Raw genomic sequence first — 12082 nt, forward strand, 5'->3', positions numbered from 1 at the left:
TACGTTGGGTGTTTCAGAGTTCTACGATAGTCCTAAAGGTTGCTTATTGCGGTAGCTACGGCCATTACACCGTATTTTAGCAATATTTCTATCTCGAATGTCCTTGGCCGAATATAAATCCATGTTCCGGTTACGTAGAATTACGTAGAACCGACTGTCGTGGCAACGGCCCATATTTCTTCAAAGACGAGGCTGGCGTCAATGTAAGAGTGAATAGCGAACGCGACACAAGACCGCGCTACTTGCCATACAGCCCGTGAAAAAACTGATTTACTGCGTCGTTGTTGTTTGGGTGAGCAATTTAATTCCCATCTTGGGCCAGTGGGTTGGCCACCAAGATCGTCGATCTTCACGCTTTTGTACTTTTATTTGTGGAGGTATGTAAAGTCGAAATGGTTTGTGGATAAACCCGCTTCGATTGAGAGATTGTAAGCCAACTTTACTAAAGTTATCCACGAGATACCACGAGTGTTTACAGATGGCCGAATTACGGCGCAGTTGCCGCCATTATATAAAAATAGATGGTTTATGAATGGTTCTACACAAAAATAATAAAGATTGCCCAACCAGTTCGAATTTTCGTTTTTTTTATTTCAAATTGATCACCCTCAAATCGATTACATATAAATTGATCACCCTTTACTATACTATAAGGATTTTTCTTATTTAATTTCTAGAATTTATATATTTGTTTAAAACTTAAATTCAATACAAAATTATGTCTTAAAATAATTGCACCGAAACGGTTTCGTTTTGGAGTGTTCAGCCACACATTTAAGATTTTTCAACGTTTTATTTGATGCATAATATATTGGGTAGTCGAAAAAGTCTTTTCGTATTTCTAACCAACCTTCAACTCATTTTTTGCGACAAGTAATTTTCACAGGCTTCTCTTGAAGCCAACTTTACTCCATTAAGGGAGTTCTGCATTGACCGAAACAAATGGTAGTCCGATGGTGCAAGGTCAGGGCTATATGGTGGATGCATCAAAACTTCCCAGCTAAGCTCTCCTAGTTTTTGCCGAGTCATCAAAGATGTGTGTGGCCTAGCGTTGTCCTGATGGAAGGCGACGCCCTTTCTGCTGATCAGTTCTGGCCGTTTTTTTCGATTGCTTGCTTCAATTTCATCAGTTCTTGACAGTAAAGTGTAGAGTCAATCGTTCGTGCAGGTTGGGGCAGCTCATAGTGGATGATATCTTTCCAATCCCACCAAACACACAGCATAACCTTTCGAGGCGTCAATCCTGGCCATGGTTCAAAACCGTTTGATGATGAATGTTTAGTGCCTTGGCGATGTCATGGCAGCTTATGTGACGGTCCTGGTCAATCTTTTCCATAATTTCATCGACTTTTTCAACGATATTATAGGTCGACCGGAGCGAGGTGCATCTTTCACATCGAAATTTTCAGAATGGAAGCGAGTGAGCCATTGTTGTGCTCCACGAACTGATACAGCATCGTCTCCGTAAACTTCACAAATTTCATTAGTGGCTTGCGTGGCATTCTTCCCTTTTTTTATACAAAAATTTCAAAATATAGCGAATTTCTTCATTATTTTCACTCATTTTTGAACAGCTATAACTTTTTTTCAACTTCTCCGAATTTAATTTTTTTTTGGTTAAATGAAGTTTAAAATGTCACCTTTCTAACACCATAGGATATGACACAATGTGATTGGTAGCACTGGAAATATATGACTCCAACGACATCTATTGACAAAATACGAAAAGACTTTTTCGACTACCCAATATTAAGATGAAACTTTTATGTTATATTTGTTTATTAACCATATTTTATTTATATACTTTCTAGGAAAAACACCAGCGGCAGCTCAACTCCTTCTGGTATACGAACTCCTCGAAAAGGATCGGCAGACCCAACTATAAGCTCAACTATGAGATCGCAAACGCAGCGAGGAACAACACCCGTAAATAAACGTGAACCATTTCGCCTTTGAATTGTTAAAAATAATTGGCGCTGACGGAAAAATTTAAAATAATGCCATTTTGTTATTTGATTACGTCATGCCGGTCGGAGCTACAGTAAAAAGCTCCATTCTAAAAGACATCGAAAATTTTGTAATATTTACATAACCAAACTAATAATCTTAGAGATAATCCTAACATCATTCTTGAACTTCGTTTTCTATACCCCGAAATATGTTAGCTGAAATATACCAGACACATAACGAAAATCGATTTTTGCGTTATAGAGCTAAAGAATAAAATTGATATCGAAGTTAATTTGCCTATATTTTTTTAGCTTTTGATATTATTATAAAAAAATTGAACGAAATTGCTAAATCCAACTGTAAGTCATATAACTAAGTTCCAAATATACTTAAGTGTACAAACAAGTTTTATATTCAACAGTTTATGTAATGGTTATACATACTAATATTTTAAAAATAATAATGTACTAAGTTTCCATGCGTTCTAATTTGTTTTGATTAAAAAACTAATTTTTATAATTCACTATATTTTGCACTGAGTTAAGTTTTTTCCGACGACTATCATCATCAGCTGCCAAAATTTATTTGAATAGAGGCTTACTCGATAGAAAGGTATTGTATAAGTATTATATATTATATTCTAGAGCTTAATAAGTTGAGTTCGAAACACACGCTCTCGGTTGTTTCTTCTTTGTGCTAATTGGCGTCGATTTTTATTTCCAAAGAAGAGGAGGAGGTCGCATCCTCTGCCATCAATAGAGAGTTTGTATTAGCATAATATGACCTAGTTAGTTGGGCAGCTGAGTCTTTATTTCCCGCACAACGAGTTTATCACTATGAATCAAATGTACGTTGTTTACTCGACGGCAACGTGCAAATGTGTATAAATTTTCTTTGTAATCTTTTTCGATGTTATCGTTCATGCTTCTTCAGGCACTTCCATGTAAAACTAGCGTTGTGAAATATTAAAAATTTACTCCCAAAATTGTGAATTACGTTCCGAAACCGTTGCACGAACTTTTGATAATGCGAATTGGCCAGCGCGCAACTGTGATTTGACTTTGTTAGATTATTATTCGTCGGGAGGCATTAAGGATTGCCGCTCTCTACAACGAAATTGTTACAGCCATCGATCAAACGCAGCTCCATACAGTCGAAAATGTGATGGAAAATTTAGTTCCTCGTATCGGCTACTTCAAGGTCGGCAGCGGAAGTTATTTCAATGAATTAAAGAACCCACACTAAAAAAATATTCGTTTCTTACTTAAGCTATTTCAAGCGTCAATTGTTAGATGGTCCACCCTGTATATGTAAGATTCTTAAAATATTTAGCGGTGCATTGGTGGTTGGTTGGTTAGAGTGGTGATTCATCCAGAATCCAACTAGCGCTTCCGCACCATTTAGTTGCCACGTCCTCGTTACCAAATTGTTTAACAGTTATTTACAGCAAGACTATATCCAGTCTGTGCGGTTTAGGAACCTTATTAGGTTGTTGGCGTCTAAGCCAGACAGTTGCTCGAGACTCTCGAACAGCGGTTTGCCCAGGGTTAACATTCTGTCCTTCCATAGGGCAGGGCATTCACAGAGGAAATGGAAGATTGTTTCCTCTTTCTCCGGTTGTTTACAACTATGACGGTATGTGTTGTGAGGGATGCCCATTTTGGCGGCTTGTTCTCCGATAGACCAGAAGCCAGTTATGACTGCCGTTAGTCTACAGGTGTCCCGTCGTTTCATGTTTATCAATGTCGACGATTGCTTGAGGTTGTAGGTGGGCCATAACGTTCTGCTGATTTTGCATTTCGTCTGGTCTCTCCATCGACAATTTGCGATTTGATGGTATTTTAGGGAAATTGCATTCTTGACCGCACCTAATGGTGTGAATACTGGTACTGCAAGAACGCTATTCATGGCAGATCCTCCTCTTGCCAGTTCATCAGCTTTTTCGTTACCTTCTATGTTCCGGTGTCCCGAGACCCAAATTAAGGTTACTTTATGGTTTTCACTCAAGTTGGTGAGGCTATTCCTTCTTTGCTCTACCACTTAAGAGGTTGTTATAGCCGCGTCCAGTGCCTGGATGGCAGCTTGGCTATCCGAAAGAATAGCGATATTGCCCTTAAAAGAGAAATCTGCGATTAGTAACCTACAGGCTTCTCCAATTGCTAGTACTTCTGCCTGGAAGACACTGCTGGTATTAGGGAGACGCACATATTTTTCAATTCCAAGTCTATTAGAATATATACCAGCTGCAACACCACAATCCATTTTACGGCCATCTGTATAGACTGTGGTATCGAAGTTGTTTAGAGAGAATCCCTTATTCCATTCTTTCTTAGATGGAAAGAGTGTGGCAAAATTCCTATTGAACGTTACCATCGGGACGATGTAGTCAGTCCTCACCGAGGTTAACTGAGCTTATCTCAATAATAGCCTAGCGTGACCATAAGTTTTTTATTTCCAGCGGCTTGATTCATTTAATCTAAATGCACTCATGGTTGCCGTCTTCTTTGTATTCTGCCGAGTAATTTGGAATTGTACTCTCTCCCTAGAGCTTTCCACCAAACTACCGAACCATACGATAAAATAGGTCGTATAACAGCCTTACACAGCCATAATGTGTACTTAGATTGAAGACCCCATCTTCTTCCAAGCATACGTTTGCAGGCATATTAAGCAATTTCTGCTTTCCTTACCCGTTCCTCGACGTTTAACTAAGTTTGGAGTCCAGAATTACCTCTAAGTACATACTTAGCACTGGGTGATAGTGAAAGAGTTTGTCCGTTGATATTTGGTAGGGTAAAAGTTGGTACCTTGTATCTGGTGGTAAAAAGCACAAGTTCTGTTTTACGCGGGTTTAAACTTAGGCCACATCCTGTGGCCCAAGAGTTAAGCTCGCCTAACGCTCTTTGGATGATCTCACTGATCGTAATGGGACACAGTCCTAACACCATTAGCACCACGTCATAAGCGTACGCCACCACTTTTTCCCCACCTTCATTAAGTTTAATTAAGTTTTTGCTGATCACATGTAGTCAAAGAAGTGGAAATAATACTCCCCCCTGTGGAGTGCCCCCGGTGGACCTTCTTGGTTATGTTGATATTACCCATATTAGCTTTGATGATCCTGGTTTCTAGCATGAAGATGACCCAGTTACTAATGCAACTGTCCACCTCTAGGTCTATCAACGCCTGTTGGTTGGCATCTGTGCTAACATTGTTAAAGGCGCCTTCTATATCCAAGAATGCCGCCAGGGTATAATATTTGCTCTCTAGAGAGCCCTCTATTGTTCGGATTACCTCGTGAAGCGATGACTCCGTAGTTTGTCCAAAGAGCTTCTGAGGTGCATATCCAAAAGTCTTTCAAAAGTTTTTAACAGGAAAGACGAAAGACTTATTGGCTTAAAGTCCTTTGCTGGTTCATGTCCCCTCCTACCTACTTTTGGTATGAATACGACCTTGACTAGATTCCAACTATCTGGAATATGGCCTAAGTTTAAACACGCTTTAAAAATTTCCTCTAGCCATGGTAGGATACAGTCCAAGGTTTCCTGTAACATTTTTGGAATGATCCCATCTAGTCCCAGAGATTTAAAGGGTGAGAAAGATTTGATTGCCCATGCAACTTTTTCTTTGGTAATAATTTCATTTGCAAGATGCTGTGGATTATATTGGCTCCGCCTAATATTTCCCCTCCCACTTTCGTAAGCGCTGCATCCCGGAAAATGCGTGTTTAGCAGAAGCTCTAGCGATTCTTCTGCCGTAGTACTCCAAGTTCCATCAGATTTCTTAACCCAAGAAGCCATTGAGTGGTTTTTGGAAAGAACACGGCTGGGCCTAGCAGAATTCCTGGTGGATTCGATTGACGAACAGAATTCCCTCCAGCTCTCTTTTTTGGCGGCCCTGATTGCCTTCTTGTACTGTCTCCGACTTTCTCTGAACAATTCCCAATTTCCCGTCGAGTAGCTGAGGTTAAACGTTGATCTAGATTTTTCCCTTAGTCTTAAGAGCTCACTGCTCCACCAAGGAGGGTGAGTCTTTTTACTAAATTTTATGGGACAGGACGTTTTGCAGGACGTACTAAATGCTTTTTCCAGTGTTATGACCTTACTCTCAAGGTTTTCCGTGAGATTGATTTGATGAGGGATGGGAATCTCTCTTATCCTCTTGTTTACTGCATTTTTGAACCTCTTCCAGTTGGATCAAACCAGTCAACAGGCGGCTGAATGGCGCATATCCCCATGAACCGAAACCCAAAAAACCACGACAAAGTCGGTCAAAAGTGAACGACATCCTACTCGTTTTCTTTGATTATCATGGTGTTGTAAACTCAGAATTCGTTCCAAATGGTTCTACGGTAAGTAATAAAAATATAATAAGAATATTATTTGGAAGTTATGCGACTTTTGAGAGAGAATGTGCGTAGGAAACGGTGCAATTTGTGGAAAGAAAACTCATGAATCTTGCACCATTATAACGCACCGTCTCACAAAGCTCATATTGCGAGCACTTTTTCAAAAAAAAAAATTTTTGTACCATTATATCACCAATTGCAAAGTAAAGGGTTCAATAATTCCCGTGGCAGCCGGTTCTACGTTACCGGAATGACTCGGGTTTTTCCCCACCAAGGGCTGCCGCCCCAGTAAACTAGTCCTGTCTAGTGTACCGTATCCCACCCCCCATCTCTCGTCACAGGAGCAATCCCTTGCAGCATGTTTGTTCCGAATACTTCTCTTCAGGGCTGGCATCGAACCAAACCCTGGACAAGAGGTATTTTACTGCTGCATCTGTCACAAACGGAACTCCACCTCGGTTAGGTGCAACAAGTGCAACGGGTGGTGCCATCTTAAGACCTATGTGGTCACGTGTCGCTCCCGCCATCAGGCGGCCCCTGCCTCAACGGCGCTACCGTCCTCAGTGCCGGCACTTCAAACTGCCGCCACCAACAACACCTCAACGGTAAGGAGCCCTCATGCGCAACATAACTCCTCCAATAGCCCACAACCCTCCTGCTCCTATCCCAGTACGGGGATAAACCAGCAGCTCTTGGTCCCCCACACAGTCTGCTCCGTGTGTCAGACCAAGGTCCCTCGGAACCTGACAACAGTCCAATGCAATTCTTGCAATGGCTGGTGCCACTTTCGGAGGTGCTCTGGCCTGTGCACCACCCGTGAGTGGGCACGCGACTTCGTTGCCCCCTGCTGCAGAGCTCTGCACCCACAACCGCCCTCTGCGGCGCGGCCGTCCGTCAACGTCAGGCCACAACAACTCTTGCGGAACGCACAGCAGGACCAACGCAGACAACATCACGCGTCCTGCACCCCCAGAGTTACGATCACACTCCCGATGAGTTTTAAACTCCTACAACTGAACTGCAACGGACTTACAAGTAAGATTGACGAGATAGTCGACTTTATGAGCCAAGATGCAGGTCCAACAGACAAATTTGCACGCTAGCTCCCTCCTGCTCGAGAGGGACGGCTACAACGTCCACAGAAAGGATCGCGAGCGAGACCACGGTGGAGTCTTAGCATTCATAGTCCACCATACAGTGCATTATCGTCCTATCGATGAAGGCATCGACCGCACGGACAGCACCTTGGAATGTCAAGGGATAGCTGTCCGGTCAGGCGATGCCGAGCTCGAAATCTATAATATCACCCTAATATTGGTGCGCTGATCAGGGGTGAAGACCAATTGGTAGTAGGTGACTTTGATGCGCATCACGATCTTTGGCATTCAAACCTGCCAAATGATCGTAGGGGACATAAATTGGCAGAGCAGATAGACGACTCGACATTCAGCACTGTAAACGACGACGCCCCCACCAGGGTAGTGGGCAATTGCAGCAGCTCGCCCGACATTACAATTGCTAGCGCAGGTCTGATAAATAGCATAACGTGGCGACCTATGCTATCGCTTGCATCAGACTACTTGCCCATTATCATCTCGATCGAGAAATCTGCCGACTTTGTTTCCGCGAATCACCGGTCATACATCAACAAAGCTGATTGGACAAGATTCGCGGAATTTACTGAAGGCATCTTCGCCGCATTACCCATTCCCACCGATGTGCGCGCAGGCGAACGCGCATTCCGCAAGGCGACCACAGCTGCCGCTGCTCCCTTCATACCCGCTTGAAGGATCCGGGATATACGTCCCAATTTCCCCAGCTGTTCTGGTGAACGAGCGTGATCGCCTACGCCAGGCCAATGCAGGGGATCCTCGGATAAAGGATCTCAATTCCGAGATACGGCAACTGGTAACCCAACACAAGCGGAACAAATGGGAAGAGCATTTGAAGTCCTGCAACTTCACCTATGGTGTGAGAGAGCTCTAGTCCACCGTAAGGTCCCTGTTGAAGTACAATGACAAGGTGGATATCACCTTCAACGGTCGTGCTTCCTCGGATCCGAAGAGATGCGCGTGCTATTTTAGCCGGCAATTTATTCTAACGGCTGCACAAACTGGCATACAACAGTGCGCCACTTGCTTTCTCCAGCGATGAGGTTCAGTAGGCCATCAAACACATGAAACCATCCAAAGCCATTGGCCCTGACGTACTTAACATGCTGATGTTGAAAAAGCTGGGTCCATTTGGGAGTAGAATATATCACCAAGGTCTTCAACTTGTCTATGTCCACTCTCTCATTCCTGATAAGTGGAAATTAGGGAGAGTGGTCCCACTACTGAAGCCTGCGAAACCCGCCAACCAAGGGAAGTCTTATCGCCCGATAACTCTCCTTTCTCCAGTAGTGAAGCCTCTTGAGGCCCTTCTACTCCCACTCTTTACGAAACACCTGACCCCAGCCTCACACCAGCATGGTTTCCGAAGAGTGCATAGCACCTCCACGGCACCCACCGTCATTAACACCCAAGTAAACCGCGGCCTCAACCAAAACCGCCCCTGCGAGAGGGTTGTCCTAGTAGCGTTGGATCTAAAAAAGGCTTTCGGTACAGTCAGCCACGCCACGCTCCTAGATGACATTTTACAGTCGACACTCCCGCCAGGGCTGAAGAGGTGGACCGCGAACTAGCTGAGTGGTCGTCATTCGTCGGTGATATTTCGGGACCAAACATCTAAACAGTGGAAAATAAAGCAAGAGTCTCCCTGGTCTCGCACGCCGACGACTGCACGATAATTGCGTCGGGCAATGACATTGATGGCCTGCAGGTATGCTCCAAGGTAAACGACTACCTCGCCAGCTTTTCTCACTTCTTCACTGCGAGGAATTTACAACTCTGCCCCACTAAATCCACGGCGACCCTTTTCACCACCTGGACAAAGGAGGTCAACCTACAACTCAAGGTGAAAGCCGATGATACACAAATTCCGACGCTTACCAACCCCAAAATATTGGGAGTTACCTTTGACAGCTTGCTCTCCTTCTCAGTGCATACAACCGCTATTGCAACTAACTTTGCACTTGGGGAAAAGACAAGGTAATGTTGCGGTCAACTTTTAAAGCAATAGGCCGACCGGTTCTAAACTATGCTGCGCCTGTCTGGTCGCCTAGAACCAGTGATTCGCAGTGGACGAAGCTTCAGACCTGCCAAAACACTGCATTAAGAACCGCGACAGGATGTCACCAATACAACACCTACATGATGAGACCTTAATGCTGCCTGTTAAGGAGCATAACAAATTGTTCAATAAGCAGTTTCTGCTAGGGTGTTACAGTAGGCCTCACCCATGCAGACACCTGCTTGAGCCTGAGCCACCTCCCAGGCACATCAGGAGGCATTTCCTCAACTACGCGGATGAGATCTAAGACAAAACAAATAGACAGCTACTGGATAAGTGTACAGACAGGCCATAAACGACATTCTTCGGAAGACTCTCACCACCTTCTTAAGCTCCCGACCCCCGAATGCCGTTATCGGAGACCAACCACCACCAATCGCAGACGAAGAGCTCCCACTTCCCCTAGCGTCCGGCGCAACCTTGGCACAATTACGTTCTGGATATTGTAGCAGGTTTAACTCTTACTTATCCAGAATCAACCCCGACATACTAAGCATATGTCCAGCATGTGAAGGCACCGCGCCCGACACCAACCACCTTTTCACATTCCCCATTAAGCCCACTCATCTAACACCCCTCTACCTCTGAACCCAACCCGCCAAAACACCTAGTTTCCTGGGCCAACCGTTACACTGACAGGGCAAAGGTACTGCTACAACAACATAAAGCGTTTAATTTCTTTTCCTTTCAAAAATAAAAAACAAAGATGAAAACAACAGTTGGTTTTAAAATGTAAAATTTTACCTCGCCTATAATTATTCCATTACGATTTTGGTTATAACTAAATATATTTCCCAAACCATTTGTGATCAACGGGAGAAAGCCATCTATGGCAACCGCTCAAATTATTTTGTATTATGTATTTTAAGTATTGGCCTTCCGGAGTTACATCCTCCTTCAGCTTTGAGGCACTCAACATTTCTTCTGATACTGCTTTGGCTTTGAAAGGTAACTGTTGCGCTACTAACTCTAAAAATGGCTTTACTTCTACAAATTCGCATGTGCCGGCAATTTCAAGAATAACCCGCCCTTTCTTGACAGGCGTGACATAATAATCTATGGCGCCTTTCCCGCCACCCATACGTTGCCCCTGACCTTTTTTGGTTACAGGTTGCCAAGGCGCTGGCACCCTCCATGTTGCAAACATTCTGTTGACATCCATTTTGCGACCGATCGTAAGGCGTAACATTTCGAAATGTCCCCATCGCAAGCGCCCACCACTTTCAGCAACTATGCCATATTGTTTGTGAACAAGTTCATTATGAATGATTTCAGGTCCTCTCATGTAATTCAACTTTTTTTGCATTTTTGGCGGCCGAAGATTGGGTGGATATTGCGGTACTCTTTCCATAACTCGTAGTTTTGGCCGTTCGACTTTCTCAACATCTGTAAAAATGGAAATTCTAATCATAGATGCCAATTCAACAAAAGTTCACTTACATCCATACTCCTTCTGCCGAGCAAAATTCTTTAAACCAGCGGCTCTAATTAAATAACCTATAAAAATAAAAACACTACATATAACAACACATCGAGAGCATTATAAGATGTTATAACACTGTGACATTAAGTTTTTATAGTTTAATTCCGTACCCACAAACAACTTCGGGCACTCAAAACGCCTTTTAAGAACGGATATCATGGTATGAAAAAGAATTTAATATTAATCAAAATACACTTTTGTTAGATTCGATTACGATATTTAATGGATAGAGCGATAACTATAACAACTATAGACTAGAAGCATAATCTTATGCTAAGTTCTCACGTTACGTAATTCGATATCTGATAATGATTTCGTTTCTACGCAAATATGTTACACGGTGTACACATTGTTCAATAATGCGCTCAATAGGTAAGAGTGATAGCAAGGCGAATTTATTACAGGTGGTGGCATTTCCACATAAGTTTGCCTTTAAGGCAATTTTATTAAATATTTTTTAATAATAAATAAATATTAAATAAACTATTTCAACCGATCGCCAAAACTAAAAGTACGTTCACATATGCAGTAATTAACAATAAATCCACGAAATTAATGTTCACATATAGCAGATTACCTGTAAAATTTACAATCAGCTGTCAATATTAATATATTTTGAAAGGATTTTCTTCATAGAAATTGCTTGGTAGAATATTTTGGTTTGTTGAATTATTAACGATATGAAGAAAATACAAGGAGAAGGAATATTTAATAAAATTGTGCAATTGGCTACTAGTAATAAACATTTGGAGGAAATCAGTAAACGACGTTTACTCAGGTTGAAAAAAATTATGGCAGCAATACGCATGCGAAATTCGATATTACATCTTATGATAAGCTTTTTTCTGTAATATGAACGCATAATTAATGATATCTAACAAAAATTTAATTAGAATTATGTCGACAAACCTGTTTTCTTTGCCGGCGTCCATTTAATTTATTTTTTACTTTGACGTTTATCCTTACATTCGTAAAAACAATTATCGATAACGCAGGGGTGTATGTAAAAAAGTATGGTAATAATCTAGGATTATCTTATAGTCTCAGATTTCGGGAGGGAAATTTTGTATGAATAATCTCGCTTTTTAATTACGGATTGGGAGTTAAGCACGAAAAAGTAGATAATCTTG

General features: G+C 42.3%; 2 protein-coding genes across 29 annotated transcripts in view; one reads left to right on the forward strand and one right to left on the reverse strand.

The window, feature by feature from the left end:
* Positions 1–2478, forward strand: part of LOC128868683 (dystonin) — a 166906-nt gene extending 164428 nt beyond the window's left edge. For all 28 annotated transcript variants that reach the window (XM_054111067.1, XM_054111053.1, XM_054111064.1 and 25 more), the window contains one exon: positions 1812–2478. In XM_054111067.1, coding sequence (XP_053967042.1) covers positions 1812–1956 — 145 coding nt within the window. In that variant the 3' untranslated portion in view covers positions 1957–2478. The remainder of the gene's footprint in view (positions 1–1811) is intronic.
* A 7710-nt stretch (positions 2479–10188) lies between these two features.
* On the reverse strand, positions 10189–11222 carry LOC128867935 (39S ribosomal protein L16, mitochondrial). The gene is made up of 3 exons (XM_054109574.1): positions 11063–11222; positions 10910–10966; positions 10189–10855 (listed from the first exon to the last, which is right to left on the reverse strand). Exons 1-3 carry the CDS (start codon positions 11109–11111, stop codon positions 10251–10253), a joined length of 711 nt encoding a protein of 236 aa, XP_053965549.1. The 5' UTR covers positions 11112–11222; the 3' UTR covers positions 10189–10250.
* Positions 11223–12082: the final 860 nt, after the last annotated feature.

Source organism: Anastrepha ludens, chromosome 6, assembly GCF_028408465.1.
Source record: "Anastrepha ludens isolate Willacy chromosome 6, idAnaLude1.1, whole genome shotgun sequence".
NCBI classification, from domain to species: Eukaryota; Metazoa; Arthropoda; class Insecta; order Diptera; family Tephritidae; genus Anastrepha; species Anastrepha ludens.